The following is a 20,483-nucleotide window of genomic DNA, read 5'->3' as shown; positions in this document are numbered from 1 at the left end:
GTAAATGTTTGGTGTGGAATATTTGGCAATAAAATAATTGGTCCATATTTCATTGATGGCTCATTAAATGGAATAAAGTACCAAAACTTCTTGAATGAAGATTTGCTCTTATTATTGGAAGACATTAATTTGGAAACTCGACGTTCGATGTGGTTTCAGCATGATGGTTGCTCAGCTCATTGGGCTTTAATATCCCGAAAAATTTTACATCACAAATATCGAAATCGATGGATTGGACGAGGTGGACCTATTCATTGGCCAGCACGATCACCTGATCTTACCCCACTCAACTTTTTTTTATGGGGTTATCTCAAAGAAAAAGCGTATTCAAGAGTACCCACAACGCCCGAAAACATGATGGAAAGAATTAGAGATGCTTGTGTTTCTGTCGTTCCCGAAGTGTTAGCGTCTACTCAACAAGCATTACAGATGCGCTTAAGAAAATGTGTTGATGAAGGTGGTGGACATTTTGAACATTTGCTTCGTCATTAATTTAATGTTCGAACAGTTGTGTTTAATGGAATGAAAATTCAATGTGGATCTAAGCTTATTTAGAAATTTAATAATAAATAAAGTTTTTTTGTCACAGACGGTTTTATTTCTTTAAACTATCGGAGGTACCCAAAAAAACCAAGTTTCCATTAAAAATATGAAAGACACGATGCTTTCTTTCAGAATCAGAATAAAACAAATTTTTCCGATTACAACGCCATCTGTGGCGAATCGAAAAAAAAGTTTCAGACAAACTCCAAGTAATTTTTATCGTAAAATTCAAATCTGCAATAAAAAATGAGAGTTGCCATTTGAGATTTCAAAGTTACCCCCGCCCCAACCCCAAGTGAAAGAGTTGGGAAGTCATGGTTAGTGTTATATCGTGGATCCATTCGAGACAAAATACTTTCATTTGAAACTTTTTTCAATCTGATGCGTAATTTTCGAGATAACCCGATTTGTCAGGTTAAATGGACCACCCGGTAGTTCTCGCTTTCGTTTAATCAGCCTTAAAATGAATTTTGATAGAGTGTGTTGAAAGAATGAATTTTTAAGTCGAGGTGCGAATAATTCGATAGCTGATGATATTTTTTGTTGTAATGTTTCTATAGAAGTGGATTGTGACCAGGTGTGAATGTAATTGTGAACGTACTTTCTCACTTTGTCCGTGTCAGTTTTTCCTAGGTTTAATTTCCCTTGGTTGTTTTTGTTAGAGAGCTGTTGTGTTTGTCCTGGGTTTAGGTCAAAAGTAATTGCCAGGTGGTCAGATCCCAGTTCATTGGTCAACCCAACATTGGTTATGTTAGCAGTTAGGTTTGTAGTGTGCAGTAATACGTCCGGTGTTGTGTCTTGGTTTTCTGGCATAAGCAATGTCGGTGGGGTGGGTTGTCTTATAAAGTCCGAGTTTTCCAAAAATGGATTTAACTGTTTTGTTTTGGGTCTATTGAGATTTAGGTCGCCAATAAGGATGGCTTTTTTCCATTTTAGGTATTTCTCCAGTTTTTTAAGTTTTTCTTTTACTTAAACTATAGCACTCGGATGAAGTATTCAAAATATCAATTCGATTCTTTTTTATAAGACAAACAGTGAATTTTTCAATACCATACGTTTTTGCGAGATTTGTGACTTTACTGCTTTCCAACTTCTTTATATCACTTTTGCCTGATAATGTCTGTTCGGGCTATGGCGATTCGTTCCGTATTTGGCGCTAGTAACCACCCTCGTGCATTGCTTTACGGTAATTTCGTGATTCTCGAACAGTAAAACTCGTAAGTACTCGCTAGGTTATTTATTTCTTTACTTAACGAACGCAATACTTGGCACAAAGTGTTTAATACTGAAGGAATAATATCGTGTTCGGGATGATACAAACACCCTTTTTTGTTATGATAACAGATCGCTGCAAGACGCGTGATGGGTGCCGGCGTTGAGTGGTGAATGAATGAATGGGTTCCCGAAATTTCCTAACTTAACTAAAGTCAAGTGCTGACGCTGATATGCGTGTCCCTATACCTAAGTGGTACCGCGATTTATTGCTTGCGCCCTCTTCGATCAGAGGGTTGATTAGGTCGACAAAGACCTATCGCTGAATCCCCATAGTGAGCAGTTTCTCAGTCGCGGACAGTTAGAACTGATAGCGGGAGATTCCACAGCAATATCCCTAATCAAGAGCCATATAAGCAAAACCCGAATCAGTGCTGAGAACAGCAATACAGCATGTGAGCTACATGGGCGTAGCATTGGGGCGAGCAACATATCGCTAAATAATCCATTAACTGCGTACTAGACTTAACAAGCTCCAATGTGTCACTTGAATGGTAGATGATAACACAGTAAGATAGAAGCCTAGCGAGATCTTCCTATTATCGTGTTTAACAATAGCACTTAATATTGACACTCGTGTATTATTTTGACACATGCGCTCCTGACTGAGGGTTAAGAATATTGTATGTTTTGATTAAATAAAGATAAGAAGCATTGACTTATGTTTTCTAGCACTACAATAATAAAAAATTTATATTTCGCCTATTTTAATATCTTTGGTGCAATAAGGGTTCAGTTCCATACCCTTTTTCCATTTTTTTTGTAATATTATATTTTTAATTGGTATACTTATGCCAACTATTGAGGCATATCAAGTTATTTTTATACAGTATTGGCCAAAATACTTGGAACTTTTTTCACCCCGCAAAAATAAAAAAATTTCGCATAAATCAAAACAAAAGTTATTGTACTTTTAATCTTTATTAAATATATACAGTAGTGGCCAAAAGTAGATGAACACGTATTATTCACTGCATTTTTAATAATTCATACCACAAGTCTCTATAAATTTTAATATAATTTTTCCACCAAATAACTAATAGAGTGCTTTTTCTAAAGAAATAAATAAATGATGGATTTTTTATCATATATTGTTAATATACATAGAAATGCAAAAATAGCTCTGGCCAAAAGTAGATGAACAAAATAAACATAATTTCAAATATTATAAACTCTTATTAACTAAACCATTGAGACAGTATTATTAGTCAGTATTTTGTGTAATATCCTTTATTTTTTATTACTTCATTGCATCTCTTGGGCATTGACGATATGAGATGTTCAATAACAGATGGATCCATGCTCGCCCATGCTTCTTGTAATGCTATGAATAATTGGTCCTTATTCGAGTAGGTTTTTGTCCTAATTTTGTTGTTTAGGATCTCCCATAAATTTTCTATTGGATTAAGATCCGGTGACTGCGAGGGCCATGTCATAACAGGTACTATTTCATCTTCTAAAAACTTCTTAACTATCTTTGACGCATGTTTGGGGTCGTTATCATGCTGAAAAATAAACGTGACCGGCAAAACTTTCTCAATATAGAGTAACATGTGAGTTTTTAATATGTCCCTGTAAATAAATCGGTCTATTATTCCTTCGATCCTATAAAGTGGACCGATTCCGTACCCAGAAAAACATCCCCAAACTAACACTGATCCTCCTCCATGATTTACGGTTGGTCTGGTATATTTGGGCAATAAACGAGTGTTAGGAGGACGTCTTACATACACATTGCCATCAGATGAAAACATATTAAATTTCGATTCATCACTAAAACAAACCCTCTTCCACTGCGCTACAGTCCAATTATGATGCTCCTTTGCAAACTCTAATCGGGCCTTAACGTTCTTCTTTGACAGCAGAGGTTTTTTGGTCGGTCTTCTGGCAAACAAATTAGCCTCTACTAGTCTACGTCTTATTGTCCTAGAACTGACAGAAGGCAAACCAATTTCTTCTATTTTGGTCTTTATTTGATTAGATGAAAGAAAGGGATGATGCTAGACATCTTCTTAATGGCCTTATTTAGTCTTTGGTCAGTTTTTCTAGGACGTCCCGACTTATTCTTAATTGTGGTATCTCCCCTTTGATTGCACCTCTTAATTATCATGCAGACAGTGGATCTTTTTAGCTGAAATTGCCTTGCAATTTGTGCTTGACTCACTCCAGCATTATTCACAGCTACCACTCTTATTTTTAAGTCTTCAGACACATAAACACCTCGTGGCATTTTAATGAATTATTCTAGTGGCTTACTACTATCGTCCACCAAGATACTAACGTTCAAAACCGAATCGATAAATATCAAAAATATTTAAAAGTTTTTGTTCATCTACTTTTGGCCAGAGCTATTTTTGCATTTCTATGTATATTAACAATATATGATAAAAAATCCATCATTTATTTATTTCTTTAGAAAAAGCACTCTAATTATATTAAAATTTATAGAGACTTGTGGTATGAATTATTAAAAATGCAGTGAATAATACGTGTTCATCTACTTTTGGCCACTACTGTATTTCATTTATAACAAAAATAAAAACTCTTTAAAAAAATTTCAATAATGTAAAAAATTCGAAAATGGCTGGACAAAATTGTTGGAACTTAAAACATCCGGTAGGAAATCTGTGTCAAATTTGAAGTATGTATATGATAGAAAAAGAGAAAAGTTTTATTCTATTCATTGGTTTCACGAAAAAATATTTACATAAAAGAAGCATTTCTTAGAAAGCAATATAAATTTGATGGACAAAATTAGGACGATTGAGAAAAATACTTTGAAATCATATATAATTTTCTTATTAAAATTAGTTTAGTTTTAAAATATTTAGTCCAATAACTTTTTATTTTCAATTACCGCCCTACATCTCGTCAGCATTGAGATAATTAAATTGTTTATGGTATTTTTTTTTCTTTGAGAGGATTCTGTGAGTGTCGGGGTCTGTGTTGGTGTTTGATTTGTAGATGTCTGTATGTGGAGCTCTGCATCATCTCTTCTACCGATCCCTGTGTTGTGTTGTTTTTAGTGTAGGTGTCTGTGTTATGTTGTGTGTGGTGAGGGCGGGTGTGTTGTGTTATGGGTTGGGGGCAGAAGAGACAAATGATAACAGTGAGTGGATTTTTTTTTTATTGGGGGAGGGGGTCGTGAGCGTAGAATCTCTGCGAGTGCCCCGAAGATGGTCGTGTGTGGGTGGCAATAAAACTCAGACAGGGGGTTATTTTTATTTGCGATTGGGGGGTTGTGAAATTGAACAATACAACGGGGGTTATTTTTTATTTGCTGTTGGGGGGTTGTGGGATTGAAACATCAGGGGTTATTTCTTTTTAATTTGATTTGTGCGGGATTGTGGGGGTTGTCGCTGCATTTCTTCTTTTTTTACTGGTCTGGAAAGTAACTTGTCTTGCAAACAATTGCCGTTGGTTTGCCCCGCGTTTTCCGCAGGATTACTCGCTTAAACCGGCCACTCACGTTCCTGTATACCTGACATGTATACTTGTTCAGGTAAACATGACAAGTAAACCTGAACTTGACATTGTCCATATACGTAGAGGCGTACCTGAAAGCAATTCTCAGTTGGGCTTTCAATCATGTCCGTACAACGCGACTACGACGATGCTGTAGCGTTAGTAGGTCTTCTTCTCCTCATAGGGAAAAAGAAAAGAAAATCGCGACAAAAGTGGTGTAAAAAATGGTTATTACAAAGACATGAATACAGTCATGTTAAGTTGCTAAGAGAATTAAACGCAGAGCCTAAAGATTATCGCAACTATTTAAGAATGGATGAAACAACTTACCTAAAGCTATTATCAATGGTCACACCTTTAATTCAGAAGCAGGACACTGTTATGAGAAAAGCTATATCGCCACATGAACGTCTGACAGCAACATTACGATTTCTTGCAACAGGCAGGACATACGAATGCCTCAAATTCTCTACTAGAATATCACCGCAAGCTCTCGGCAAAATCATTCCAGAGACATGTGTTGCCATTTATAAAACTCTACGGAAGGACTATTTGAAGGTATGTATAATAAGACGAACTTTGTTCAGGTAAGTTATTTATTAAGAAATACTACAATCCTAGGTACTCGTAAAGAAAAACATATTTTCAGAATATTTAATTAAAATGTCTGATTTATGTAAGTTACTGTATGTTAACAATCAGTATAAGTGGCAAAATAAGATCTCGCATTATTTGTAGAATTTTCTGAAGGAGACATGTTAGGTTCTACTGGCTGCTGTTGTGTATATTGAGATGACTGTGAGTAAGAGTGTGGTTGTATATTGGATTGTTGCAGTAGTAAGGAATTAGGAGATGATGCTGTTGAGGTGGGGCTTGGAGTTGGAGAAGGAACAAAAATAGGGCTGAAAGTGGTGGATGAATGATTATAACAATCACGCTCGTATTGTTGAATATTCCCAGTCGACGGTGAACAGCCGCGAGATGAGTGATTGTTAAGAGTTCCCATTTCTGCTTCAAATAGCGTGTCGTTTATGATCTTCTCTGCGAATAGTCGCTGACGGTTGTCTAATGTTCTCAGTTTTATTGCTATTGTTCGTCCTAAGAGATCATACCGATCTTCCAGTGACTGAACGGCTGCAGGACGCTTGAAATGGTCTCTCACCGAAAGCAACACGTCAGTGGTTAACACCTCTTGCGCACTTTTTTTTTTAATAGATTTGTTTGCTTGTGTATATTTTTGAGAATGTTCATCCATTCTAGATGTAGAACCATTTGTAGCATTTTCTTCAGAATCGCCTACATTATATTCTGCACCAATGTCCTGAAACAAAAATTTAAATTAAGATTAGGTTCTGTTATATTTTACCATACAAATTCAACCCTATTCATATACACTATATTCATATATACTATCCGTTTTACTTTACTTTGATTCACCCTGTACATTTTTTTTCAGTTTCCTGACTCGTCCGACGAATGGAAAGAAATAGCGCGTCTCTTTGAAAAACAATGGAATTTTCCGCATTGCTTAGGGGCCATTGATGGCAAACATATTGACATAGTTCCACCTGCTGGCTGTGGATCGTATTATTTCAATTATAAAAATCGCCACAGCATAGTCCTCTTAGCAATAGTGGATGCCAGGTACCGATTCATATTAGCTGATGTTGGAACAAATGGACGAATTTCTGATGGGGGTGTATTACAGAATACTAAGTTTTTCGAAAGAATGCAATGTAAAACATTAAAAATTCCACGACCAGAAGATGTTGCCAATAGCTCTAGATGTCTCCCATATGTCTTTGTTTCTGATGATGCATTTCCATTAGGACCCAATATGCTAAAGCCATTTCGACAAACGGATTTGGATACAAGAGATAAAAAAATTTTTAATTATCGTTTGTCTCGTGCGAGACATATTGTGGAGAACGCTTTCGGTATAATGGCTTCACGATTTCGAATATATCATACTAGAATTAATTTAGACGTACAAAACATCGAGAAAGTAGTAATGACCACATGCGTCCTGCATAATTTTTTAATGACACATGCATCAAATTTTTATGCACCAGAAAATTGTTTCTATAAAGAAAATACTGATAACGGGACTGTCATTTCTACAGGCTGTAACACTGCAAGTTCTAACATGGAACATTTACATCGGCGAAGTCAAGGAAATATCACCTACGACGGGAAACGAGTAAGGGAAGAATTTCAAAATTATTTTGTAAACGAGGGCAAAGTGCCTTGGCAAGATAATTATATTTGTAATTAACTTTATATGACCGTTATTATTCTATAAATTGAATGTGACTAATATTAACACAGAAATAAATATAATATAAAAAAAAGTATATATACTCGGATCACAATAACTTTGCAGGTGAGAATAATTTTTTTACATTTACTTTATATTGGAATTATTTCATTTGACCTGCAAAGTTATTTTGATCCGAGTATATGTACATATATATAAATAAAAAGTTTATACTCATAAATTGACAGTTTATTTACTTACCTCAGAAGTGTTATTATTCTCTGCTTCGACTTCGCCGTCGACGTCATCTAGGTTTGAGCATGACTGCCGTGGAGTGTTTTCATCACCAAGAAAATCGAACAAGTGATAGTACCACAACGCGGGTTTGTACACATCGTCTGCAGACGCTCCGGACTTTAACGATTCTTTATATTTCTTTTTCTCTTTCCTTACGTTACTACGCAAACTATTAATTTTTTTTAATACATCCTCTTTTGTAACATTTGGTTCGATCTCTCGAAGTTTTTCCTTGAGCTTTTCATATGCGACTGCTCTCTTATTTCTCTTATGATAATCTTTGCTTTTTACGAGCCAAAGGCAAGGTTCGGCTTTGTATAGCTCTATGAATTCTTCTACTACTACAGTTCGTTTGCGAGAAGCCATTATTTCGACAACCAACGTGGACAGTGGACACGGAATAACTGAGACCTACACACGTACAACGCCACACACGCTCAGGCTTGCCTGAAGGTAGCACTTTACCACAGGTAAAATATATAAAATTTCGATTGTTTGCAGGTCGCCTGTTCAGGCCAAAATACCTGTCAGTTTTGTCACATACACGCTCGGGTTTACCTGTACAGTTGACCTGAACAGGTATACATGTCAGGTATACAGGAACGTGAGTGGCCGGCTTTAGACGTTCCAATCGTTCCTTTTCTTTAACCATTTCTACGATGGCCTACGCGCAGCGGTCCCATGTTACTTTGCTTCTCATCATGCTTTCCAATAATCTTTCCGGAGTTAGGTCTTCCACGCATTCCCGCAGCACTGTCCTTTGTGCTTAGAAATCCGAGTACCGGAAGATGCAGTGTTCTGCGGAGTCTTCAACTCCGCACATCCTGCATTCCGGCTCCGTCTTTCCGATGCGGTGCGTGAAATACCTGAAGCTTCCGTGGCCGCTCAGCGCCTGAGTTAGGTAATAATTCAGGCGTTTATGTTTGCAGGCTATTCAAGCTTCCAGGTCAGGGATCAATTTCTTGGTCCACTGTCCTTTTTCGCTTAGACTCGTCCAGCGCGTTTGCCATTTTCGAATGGTGTTTTTTCTGGCCGCCCTCCTATCTGCTCCCGTCACCCTGGGGAGCTTCCCCAGGTGAGTTCTTTTCTCTGCCAGGAGATTGATAGGAGGGGTTCCCGCTAGTATCTGTACGGCTTTGTACGATACCGTGCGATACGCACATATGACTTTCAACAGAGGTTTTCGCTGCACGCTGAGCATCATGTGTACGTATTTCTTGACGTTAATCATTTTCCCGGACCAGACCGGGGCCGCGTAAAGCAGCGTTGACTGGACGACACCGTAAAGTAAGTGTCTTTTTTGGGACGAAGGTCCGTTTAGCGTCGGCATAATCCATTGGAGTTGCACCATTTTGACCATCAATTTGGCACAGATGTCCTCGACGTGTTGGCCAAAGTACGTGTTTTGTCCGAATTGGACCCCCAAATATCTGATGGACTTTTGGGGCCTTATCTGGACGTCGCCCGCTAGGAAGAATAAATCCCTCCTGTCTCCTTTTCCACTCAAGATGACCGCTTCGGTTTTTTCCGGAGCTATGCGTAGCGAATTGTCGGCCAGTCATTGCACGCAACGGCTTATTGCTTCGTCCGATTCGACCATTAGCTCAGACCTATCGGCGCCGCGAACGACTAGTGCAATGTCGTCCGCATAGCCGATTGGCGTAACCGTCGCTGCTCGCCCCGCCTCAAAAATGGGGTCGTACATTACGCTCCACAGCAACGGGCCAAGGACCGAACCTTGCGGTATGCCCATCGCCATGTTGAACTTGGTTTCTTTGTCTGTATTGATTACTCTGTTTTTGAAGTAATCCTTTATTATGTTTATTAGATATGCGGAAACGTTTCTCCGCACCAGTTCATTTATTATGCATAACCATGAGGCACTGTTGAACGCATTTTTCACGTCTATAGTGATCAATGCGCTCCACCGTACTCCGTGTCGTCTATTATCGACTTTGCGGATTGCGACTAGAACGCGCTCCATGGCCTTCATCGCGGATCTACCTTTTCGGAAACCAAATTGCATGTCGGACAGCGGATGTTTTGCCGTCAACTCCTCCTCAAGCCGGCTCTTGATGAGGTGTTCGTACAACTGGGCCGCCGCGTTTATCAGACAAATTAGCCTGTACGACTCTAGTTGGTTACAATCCTTATTCGATTTGAGAATAAGGATGACTTCGGCTATTTTCCAGCTATCTGGGAATTCCTGATTTTCCAGGAACTGATTTAATACTCGAAACCATACTTCGGAGTGGGCTTCGTGACTGAACTTGATCGCTTTCGCCCCCATTCCATCGGGTCCGGGGGATGCTGCGATCTTTAATTTGCCAACGGCCGCCTTTATTTCCTCTCGCGAGAAAGGTTTAAAGACGACGGGCATTACTTTGTCTGGAATATAGCCGTTGCCTCTGGGAAACAGATGTCGGGAGACTTCCAGCTTTTTTCCTGCCGTCAGCTCGAAGGGATTTCCAGGTTTGAGTCGCCTCATGACGATTTTATAACCGTCAACCCAGATATCTTCTTCGAGCCTTTTGCACAACTCAATCCAGTTGTTTTCTTTACGTTTTTTGATTTCCTTCTGGAGTATTTTTCTCGCGTTTTTGTACTCTGCCCACTTAGCGCCCGTCTCGGCATCCGTGGCGTTGGGGTTTCCGCGAATACGGAGCGCCCGATGTCTGGCCGTTATGTAATCGGTCCGCAATCTTTCGATTTCCTCTGACCAGCAGTAGGGTTATTGACTCCGGGCGGCGCCCCCGGCATTTGCATGTCGGGCCGCTAGCCAGGTTTTTTTCAGGAGTCTCGTTACGTCTTTGCCGTCGTTCGCCTCGGGGCGAAGCGCCAACTCGGTTTCGAAAGCTTCCATGAATTTTGCCTTGTCGAGCTTCGCGTCTCCGCGGAGTTCCGACTTCCGTACTGGCGAATTATTGTTATTGCTGCCAACTTTAAACAGTATATGTTTGTGCGGCAAGCACGGTTCGTTGTTTAGTACCTGCCAATCCGTGAGGTAGTTGGCTCAGTCAGTACTGGCAAACGTGATGTCAATACACGTTTGCTGCTCTCTTCTCACAAATGTGGGTTCTCCCGTATTCATAGGAATTAGGTCGAGGCCTATGCACATTCGTGACAGAACCGCACCCCTTGCGCCTTCCGCGAAGGCTCCCCAATCGGGAGATTTCGCATTGAAATCTCCGAGCACTATTAGTTTGCCGTGCCTGCCGGCAGCCGCCTGTTGCAACCCTAAAAGATGAAGTTCGAATTGCTCCCTCGTGCAGTTTGGCGAAATATAACAGGCGATGATTGTATATTCGTCTCCGGATATGGCAATCATCCCTTTTCCGCGTGCAACTTTTAACAATCGGACCGCCCTTGTACGTACGAAAATGGCGACGTCCAAGTTGCTGTCGGTCATCCATTTCGGATTATTCCCGACTAGTTTTTTATTTGGCTCGCTGACCACTATCAAATCGACATTTCGCTTCGCTGCTTCGAGGAATGCCATGTCGTGTGTTTTTTCCGAACGATCGGCATTTACTTGCAAGATGGTTAATTGGGTTTTAATTAACATTAAAATTTAAACTACTTTGACTTACGGCTGCTTGCCGAGATCAACAATTTTTTATTGGGCCGCCTTTTCCGCCGCTTTGGCTGCTGCGAGGGTTACCCGGAACTTGGGGCATGCTCCACTTCCTGTTATGTGGCCCTTCTCCTTGCACAAGACGCAGAAGCACTCCTCTGGCTTCTTGTTGCAGGATTTGCCCTTGTGGTCCGCTTTCGCGCACCTGAAGCAGCATTTCCTGCGGTCAGTGCCCTTGCATTGGGGGGCTGCATGGTCATAGGCCCAGCATATGGTGCACCTCTGGATTTGGAGGTGTCTCTCGACCTGGCACCTAACTGAACCTACCCTGAAAATACCTTCCAGCACCTTCTTGGCAGCCTCCTCTTCGATGCGGATAGATACCGCTTGTGCACTCCTTGCATAGGGGCGCATTTCCCCTACCGTCACTTCGGTCTCTTTGATGGTGGGCACCTTGGTCTTCAGTGCCTCCAGGACGTCCTTCTTCGTTGCAGCTGTGTCCATTCCTCTCACGTATAGGGCTGTTTTTTGTTGCTTCTCTTTCAGAAGCCTGACGTTGTCCTTTCCTAGGGATTTTTCAACGTCTCTGCCGTGGGCTTGGAGGGCGGCCTCGTTTTTCTCTAGAGTAATAACTACATCTCCGTCTTTATTATTCTTGATGGTTCTTATTTTTTCCTTGAGCTCGTTGGTGCCCAAGGAAGTTCCTATCTTTTTGATAGTATCCGACACACTATCTGCTTGTTTGTTCACGACAATTGCATATGTCGTGAAGCCCTTTCTTTTGGGGGGAAGAGGGGTGGCTTCTTTGCCCTCCGCCTGTTTTGTGGGGTTTGTGAAAATTCTCACCCCTTTGTTTCCCCTGAACATGAACTGTGTCATCTTTTCTAACTTGTTTAGAGTTAGTTCCTTCACATGGTGAATGGCCAGTTTTTCGTGCCCATATTCTTTCTTTAATTCGGAGAGTTTTTTGAAGATTCCTTCCTCTCCTTTGGGTAGCAAGACTTTCACTATCTTGTGTCCCGGGGCCTCTGTTCCTGTAGTCTTAGAACGAGAGCTGATCCTCACCGTTTGTTCAAGGGCGTCCATGTCCCCTATTTGGGATAATTCGGGGTGTCGCTTCCTATATTGGGCCTGGATGCTGGCCCCCATCTGTTGGTCGTCGTGCTCCACCAGTACGACTTTTCTTTCCCCCCTCATCATGTCCTCTAAGGGGTGTCCAACCATCGTCTTGATGCCTTTGATTAAATTGGGGGCCGAAGTTTTGTTGGCCACTGGTCTCCAGGCCTGGTAGGTGGTCTCCTGTGGGAGAGAAGTCATTTCTGTTTCCGTGCCGGTTTGCGTCGCGGCATTCTCTTTTTTTTGTGGCTTGGCCACTTGATTTAGGAGTTTCCTTCTATCGTATAGCCTGTCGGCACAGGCTTTCAGGGATTTCGCGGATTATTTAATCTCGCGCTTTGTATTATTGTTAGCCCTAATAAGGGCCATTAATTTCCTGGTTTCCAGGTAATTCTTTTCTATGAAGAGCCTTAACTTCTCTATAGGGTCTTCCTTCCCCTTCTGGGTGCCCCCCCCCATTCTGCTTAGGGGAATTTCATCCTCCGAGCTAGATGTTCCCTCCGAGGAACAGCATGTCGGAAACTTTTTTTTTTTGACGATCCTCCTCGGTTTTTGGGAGCTCCTGCTCCCTTCGCTGTCTCCGGATGTCAATTCCTCCACAATGGGATCCATTGTGGAGGATGCAATTATTTTTTAGCACCCGCTAATGAGTTCTAATTCCCCTAAAATCCTAAAAGGAAGAAAGGGAAAAGGAACCAAGAAAAGACCGTTGGTCCCCAGATGTTTTTTGGGACCCGGCTAAATTAGCCTGGATACCCGGAGACAATGGCCGATGGCCCAGATGACGACAAAAAGGGTCTAGTCCCTTGGTATTTATGGCCAACTACGTTCGTTACTTGGTACCTACTTTCTAAATTGATGGTGAAAAATGCACTTACTCAGTCTTAATTTAGCCCGATTAATCCCTGGAATATGCACAAATTCACCCTCAAACTGCTTTGACCACTCTAGGAAATCTTCCTAGGTAGTTTCCACTTTTGGCAATTGCCCCCTGGAAAAACAAAGCGGCAATTAAGTTGGGTTACGCCCGATATACTCGGTAAATAGGACGGAGCTAGCCCGATACGTCTTTACCCGGTAAAGGTTCTCACTGAACTGTGAACTAACCTTTTTTTCCGAGGAGGGGGAATCTTCTTAAGACACCCGGCCTGGTCCACGACTGGGTAGGGAACACTCCGTGCCCGGTAAACATCTGAGCTAACATATACCCACTCTTCGTCCATTCACATTCGTACCACGCACGGATCCGGGATATGAAGGTCTTGGCCCAACTCTCCTATTTCCCCCAGTCCTCCTCCCATTCTCTCATTACCCATTCCTTCACGCCAACTCGCCCTTCCCACAACATGCTTCTTTCCTTCACTCTTATTCGTACCGGAGGAATTTTGGCCAATGCCCCTCGCCTACAGCCTTGCCCCAGCCTTGGGTTCCTCCCTGGCTTTGGGCTTGCCCCCCGCTTCGGGTTCTCCCCGACCTTTGGGTGTCCCGCACCCCGGTCCCCTGGCACTATGCCCCCCCTCTTCGCATAGAGGACAGTACCGCTGCGTGCAGCAGGTGGCGGCCTTGTGGCCTCCCTGCGCGCACATCACGCACAGTCGCGAGCGGTCCTCTCCCTTGCATTCGGTCGCCCTATGGCCCCTTTCCCAACATCTGAAGCAGCGATCGGTTTCCCGCCGCTCCTTCAGACGACACCTGGAGATACCCACCTGCACCTCGGTGACCCTCCTCACCCGTCTGAACGCCTCGCCCTCCACCAGAAGCGTGGCGGTTTGGCAGCTTCCGAAACTTGGACAGAGACTGAGCAGCCTTAGCCATCCCTTCTCCACTCCAGCCGCGGTTGCCACCGCCACCACCACTTCCTCGTCGGTGGCGACTGCGTCCAGGCCGTGCACTTGGAAGGCCGCCGACCTCTCTGTACCTCCTCTCACCCTGTTCGGACCCAGCTCCTTGGCTAGCAACTCCCGCAGTTGCCCGCCCTTTCCTCCTTTCGGAACCGTCAGTAGCATCTCCCCCTTCTTCGTCTCCCTGACGGTGCTGATCTTCACTTGTTGGCCGCCCTTGGCAACCACTTGCCTCACCTTCTTGAGGGCATCTAAGTAGGAGGTGCCTTCCTCCCTCGCCACGAAGATCACCCCTTCCTCTTCCCTCTTTCCCGCTCCTTGCGCTTTTTCCTTTTCCTCCTGAAAATAGAAGCATATTTTTTTATTACTTTCCTCGGCAGCAAGCTCCCCCAGCTTCCTGAGTTTTCCGGGATCGGATCCCGGAACCTGGGGGGCGACCACCCTCATCCTTCCCTCCCTCTGGGCAGTTCCCACGAGCTTCTTCAGCGCTCCGAAGACCGCTTCCGGACCGATGTCTCCACCCATCTGGTAGAAAAAGACGAAGCGCTCGAGCGTCTCCATCCTCCCCCCCTTACGCAACCGACAGGTCTGCACAAGGAAGGGGGTCGTCCCCGCCTCGTGCTCGCCCCCCAGTTCAGCCAGCTCGGGAAGCCCTGCCAGCACTCTCTCCTTGAGCGGACTGCTCTCCTCCCCCACTATCACCCCCAAGTCGCTCCGATACCCATCCGACATGGGGTCTCCGTACGACACCTCCGTCTGTAGGAACACATCCGCCTCCCACTTTTCTCGAAGAGCCTCCATCAGCTCCCCGCTAGCGATGAGACTGCGGATCCTTTCCCGCTGCTCCTCTGTGCGCCTTTTCTCCGCCGTGTCCATTTGAGTGGCACAGGTGGCTGTCTCCAGCCCTCCCTTGCACTCCCCTTGGACCTTCTCCAGCTGCTTCCGCAGCCCCTTCACTTCTTCGCGGAGCTTCTCCCGCTCCCTTTCCCGTTCCTCATCCCTCTTCTCCCTGCGCCTAACCATACGCAGCGCACTCTTGACCGCCATTACGGCGTCCAAGAGCTCTTGGTTCGGTTTGCGCAGTGCCTCGACGACCCGGTTCAGGTCCTCCACCTTCTCCTCCAAGGCCCTACACTCCGCCATGGGAGAGCAGCTTTCCTCTACCCTCCCCCGTTTTCTCCCCAGGGGGGTACCCGCGAGATGGGGCATCTCTTCCTGGGAGGCATCGGAGAGCTCTTCCCCCATCGCCCCCTCATCCCCATCACTCACCTGCTTCGCCTTCATAGGCGGCGTCCGCAGGAGCTTTTCACTCCTCGCGAACCCACCCCTCCCTGTTTCCTCCTCCCTCTGCGCGGACGTCTCTCCCCGTCCCAAGTGGCAGTGGCTCTCCCCAGAATCCTTGGGGCCAGCGTTGGTCATGGGGGCTTTCACCCGGTCGGAACCAACGGCGGGATTATCACCCGCCTGGGGTAACTTGTTTTTCAAGTCAGTCATCATCATTTCTTAAAATTTCTTTCCGCTCATCTCTTCCATCCAGGTTAGTCTTTGGGTAAGCATAGGATATCAGGATGGGTTCTTTCAAGATTCTTGATAATTTCAAGGACACTCCGTGGAGTCGGAATTCATCAAGGATAAGGTGATTGGATAAATTGCACTTTGGGATTTAAGTGCAATTTCAGCTTAGGTATCCGTAGGCTCGCCACACCTATGTTCACTGGATGAAGGTGAACCCTAACGGGACCGCTAGGAACTGGACCCCCACCAGCCATGCATCCCGTCGGCGCGCATCCCACCTTAGGATTCGGGAGGTATTTATAGTGGCCTCACCACACGGCCCCAAGGAGCCCCCACTCGTCTAACTCACCCCAGTAGAAACAGCATTTCTACCATTCCACCAGTTAGAGCAGATGTTTGCGGTCTGATCTTTGGATAGGACAAATAAGGATTCTCCTTAGAGCGGAAGTTTTCAGGAATCAACGGTAAGTTGGGGGAAACTGCACTTTGGTAGGTAAGTACAATTTCAGCTGAAGTACCGCAGACTCGCCACGTCTGTCTTCACAGGGTGAATCTTCACGGGGTCGCTCGGGGCTGGACTTCCCTCCAGCCTCGCACCCCTTCGGCACGCACCACACCTTGGGAATTGGGAGGTAGTTATAGTGGCCTCACCACTCGAACTCCTAGGAGCTCCCCGCTCTTCTAATTTGCCCCGTCAAGACAACATTTCTGCCATCTTACCAGGACAAACCCGAAGTTTACGGTATACTGAGCTAGTCCACGGCAGAAGTTTTCGTTCCGGACATGCAAGTTTTACATTGCAGCCATCACTTATCACTTCCACTAACCAAAGCCCCGCAAAGAGCATTGGCCATTCCTTTATCCGCCACCCGGGGGACGCGCCTGATAGGTTGCTCAACCCACAGGAACCTTTTTTTTTTTTTGTATGGTGAAGAAAAATGCTTTATGCACACCCGGATGTGTTGTTTGGCCGTTCGGGTAGTGTGGAACTCACGTTACCTCCTACCCACTAAAAAACTCCGCCTCTTCTCTGCTGGAACCACCCTTTCGGGTATTACTTCAGGTTTCCTCTCATTTTCAGTCCTCTTGACTCTCTTCACTATCTTGTCTAATTGTTCTTTCCCTCCTGTTCTCTCCTTTTTTTTTTCTTCATTATTTCTCTCAGCATTCTTGTTACCGCATCCCAGTCCCTTTCGCTTCTTATTATTATCTTACTCACGTTACTAGTTGTTATTCTAATTCCGCATACTTCTTCTGTCTCTCTTCTATCCTCTTCAAACGCTGCACATTGAAAAACAGTGTGCTCCGCCGTATCTTCGTTTTCGCAGAACCAACATTTATTATCCTCTTTCTTACCAATTCTTTTTAAGTATTCTCCAAACACTCCATGACCCGTCATTGCTTGCACAACATACCAGTCTAAACTCCCAAATTTCCTCTCAGTCCAATCTTTTACGCTTCCCACAAATTTTCTTGCCCATCCTTCGTATTTTTTCCATTTCTCTTGCCATTCTTTGTACATTTGCTCTCTTGCTTCTTCATCCACCTGTGTTTCCCCATCCCAAACTCTCTTCCTTCTTTCAGCCAGTAGGTCCAGTGGGGGGATTCCCGCAAGGGTTGTCACCACCATTGTCGCCACTGTTCTGTATGCCCCCGTTATCATCAGTCCTATTCTCCTGTTTACTCCCTCTAATTGTTCGCTGTACTTTGCGTATTTTAGTGCTTCCGCCCACACGGTCACCCCGTACATAATTGCCAAGGTGACCGTGCTCGCAATTAATTTCCTGTTTCCTATCTTCAAGCCCCCTCTCCGAGGCATCACTCTGGACAGGACGCTTATCATTTTGTGCGCTTTCTCCGTACTTCTTTTCATTTGTTCTGTCATCCTTAAATCCTTATCAATCCACAATCCCAAATATCTTATGCATCCAAAGCTGTTCATCGTTATTTATATAACCCACAGGAACCTGAACAAACCTGAACTTTTTTTTTTTTTTTTTAACGAGGAAAATCTTCAAAAGACACCCTTCCGATCTAAGGTGGAGGGCGTGTGGGATTCGTTTCTAGAACGCTTACCCACTAAAAACCTCGTTGATCACATTAACTCTTCCCGTGTCGGGACTGTCCCTGAGGGATATACTTCGAGCGCCAGGAAGAGTTTCGGTGTTGTTGATCTGGCTTTTGGCGCGTAATTTATTTTGCCCATTTGGTTGGCATGCAATTTGGGACTCGATCTCTCGAGTCCTTGGGTTTGTGTTGGCCAGTTTCTCCGAGTGAGAGTTGGAAGAGGGGACAGTGCCGGGTTGTTGTTTTTTTTTTTTGTGAAGTTCTCTAACAACTACTCTTGCTGGTACCCCGTGTTTGTGTTGTGTGTAGGATGTAGGAATCTGCAATATTTCCATTATTGATTCCGTGTTTGTGTTGTGTGTGGGAATCCGCAATATTTCCATTCTTGATTCCGTGTTTGTGTTGTGTGTGGGAATCTGCAATATTTCCATTACTGATTCCGTGTTTGTGTTGTGTGTAGGAATCTGCAATATTTCTATTATCGATCCCCGTGTTATGTTGTGTGTAGGAGTCTGTAATATTTCCATTATGGGGCCGCCTTTTCCGCCGCTTTGGCTGCTGCGAGGGCTTCCCGGAACTTGGGGCATGCTTCACTTCCCGTTATGTGGCCCTTCTCCTTGCACAGGACGCAGTAGCACTCTTCTGGCTTCTTGTTGCAGGATTTGCCCTTGTGGTCCGCTTTCGCGCACCTGAAGCAGCATTTCCTGCGGTCAGTGCCCTTGCATTGGGGGGCTGCATGGTCATAGGCCCAGTATATGGTGCACCTCCGGATTTGGAGGTGTCTCTCGATCTGGCATCTAACTAAACCTACCCTGAAAATACCTTCCAGTACCTTCTTGGCAGCCTCCTCTTCGATGCGGATAGATACCGCTTGTGCACTCCTTGCATAGGGGCGCATTTCCCCTATCGTCACTTCGGTCTCTTTGATGGTGGGCACCTTGGTCTTCAGTGCCTCCAGGACGTCCTTCTTCGTTGCAGCTGTGTCCATTCCTCTCACGTAGAGGGATGTTTTTAGTTGCTTTTCTTTCAGAAGCCTGACGTTGTCCTTTCCCAGGGATTTTTCAACGTCTCTGCCGAGGGCCTGGAGGGCGGCCTCGTTTTTCTCCAGAGGAATGACTACATCACCGTCTTTGTTACTCTTTATTGTTCTAATTTTTTCGTTTAGCTCGTTGGCGCCTAAGGAAGTTCCTATTTTTTTTTATAGTGTCCGACATACTATCTGCTTGCTTGTTCACGACGATAGCGTATGTTGTGAACCCCTTTTTCCGGGGGGGGGGGGGGGAGGTGGTTTATTTGCCCTCTGCCTGTTTCGTGGAAGTGGTGAAAATTCTCACCCCCTTATTGCTTCTAAAGATGACCTGTGTCATCTTCTCTAGCCTAGTTAAAGTTAGCTCCTTCACGTGGTGAAGGGCCAACTTTTCGTTCCTATATACGGCTCATAGTTCCAGGAGTTTTTTAAAGATCTCCTCTTCTCCCTTGGGTAACAAGACCTTGACTATCTTGTGTCCCGGCGTCTCTGTTCCGGATGTCTTTGACCGGGAGCTGATCCTCACCGGCTGCTCCAGGGCATCCATGTCCCCCATTTGGGACAGCTCGGGATGCCGCTTCCTGTATTGGGCCTGTATGCTGGCCATCATTTGCTAGTTGTCTTGTTAAACCAGCACAACTTTTGTTTCCTCTCGTATTGTGTCCTACCACGGCCTTGGTAGACTTTGTTGACTACCGTTCTCCAGGCCTGGTAGGTGGTCTCCTGGGGGACAGAAGTCAGTTCCATTTCTATGCCGGTTTGCGTCGCGACATTTTCTTTTTTTTTGTGGCTTAGCCACTTGGTTGAGGAGCTTTCTCCCCTCGTATAGCCTGTCGGCACAGGCTTTTAGGGATTTCACGGATTCCTTTATCTCGCGTTTTGAGTTGTTATTGGCCCTGATTAGGGCCATTAGTTTCCTTGTCTCCAGGTAATTCTTTTTGATGAGGCCTATTAGCTCCTCCGTTGGGCCTTCGGTTCCCTTCTGGGTGGTGTCTCTCCCAATTTTGCTTAGGGGGAGTTCATTCTCCGAGCTGGAAGTTCCCTGTTAGGAACAACATGTCGGGGACCTCCTCTTCTTGAGTGGTCTCCTCAGCCTGCGGGAGATCCAGCTCCACTCTCTATCACCGGAAGTTAATTCCTCCACAATGGGATCCATTGTGGAAGATGCAAATTTTTTTTAAGAACCCACTAATAAGTTCTTTTTGCCGCTCAAGTTATTGAACCAGGAAAGGACCGTTGGTCTCCAGATGTTTTTTTTTGGGACCCGGCTAAATTGGCCTGGGTGCCCGGAGACAATGGCCAACGTCCTAGATGACTACAAAAAAGGGTCTAGCCCAATGCTATTTATGGTCAATACGGTCGTTTCTTGCTATGTTTATGGTATCCTGGTTGACATTTTTTCAAACATTCACAATTTCCTGGTAAAAATGGGTTTTGTTTGTGATATTTTTTGTTCTTATTTGCTTTTCCACAAGGTCGCAAATGTTTTCTATTGGATTTAGATCGAGT

At 44.4% G+C, this 20,483-nt stretch overlaps 3 protein-coding genes across 3 annotated transcripts in view; 2 read left to right on the top strand and 1 right to left on the bottom strand.

Moving 5' to 3' along the window:
• Positions 1 to 5,870: 5,870 nt before the first annotated feature.
• LOC136347295 (uncharacterized) lies at positions 5,871 to 8,200 on the bottom strand. The gene is made up of 2 exons (XM_066297178.1): positions 7,799 to 8,200; positions 5,871 to 6,601 (listed from the first exon to the last, which is right to left on the bottom strand). Exons 1-2 carry the CDS (start codon positions 8,198 to 8,200, stop codon positions 5,972 to 5,974), a joined length of 1,032 nt encoding a protein of 343 aa, XP_066153275.1. The 3' UTR covers positions 5,871 to 5,971.
• Positions 6,713 to 7,560, top strand: LOC136347336 (uncharacterized; the record flags this gene model as incomplete). Its single annotated transcript, XM_066297239.1, has 1 exon — positions 6,713 to 7,560. A coding segment is annotated over one exon (843 nt), but the record flags the coding sequence as incomplete, so codon positions are not given.
• Positions 8,201 to 16,664: 8,464 nt separating the features above from the next.
• LOC136347328 (uncharacterized) overlaps positions 16,665 to 20,483 on the top strand; it is a 194,006-nt gene continuing 190,187 nt past the window's right edge. Inside the window, exon 1 of the mRNA XM_066297227.1 lies at positions 16,665 to 16,803. The gene's annotated coding sequence lies outside the window, so the exon portion shown is untranslated. The remainder of the gene's footprint in view (positions 16,804 to 20,483) is intronic.

This window comes from Euwallacea fornicatus, chromosome 28 (assembly GCF_040115645.1).
Source record: "Euwallacea fornicatus isolate EFF26 chromosome 28, ASM4011564v1, whole genome shotgun sequence".
NCBI classification, from domain to species: domain Eukaryota; kingdom Metazoa; phylum Arthropoda; class Insecta; order Coleoptera; family Curculionidae; genus Euwallacea; species Euwallacea fornicatus.
This window is presented reverse-complemented; position numbering and strand designations above follow the sequence as displayed.

Excerpts from the sequence above, each read along its gene's own strand:
- LOC136347295 (XM_066297178.1), bottom strand. The coding sequence starts at position 8,200 with ATGGCTTCTCGCAAACGAACTGTAGTAGTAGAAGAATTCATAGAGCTA. Across the intron at positions 6,602-7,798 it reads AGAATAATAACACTTCTGAG|GACATTGGTGCAGAATATAA; the intron begins GTAAGTAAATAA and ends TTTTTGTTTCAG.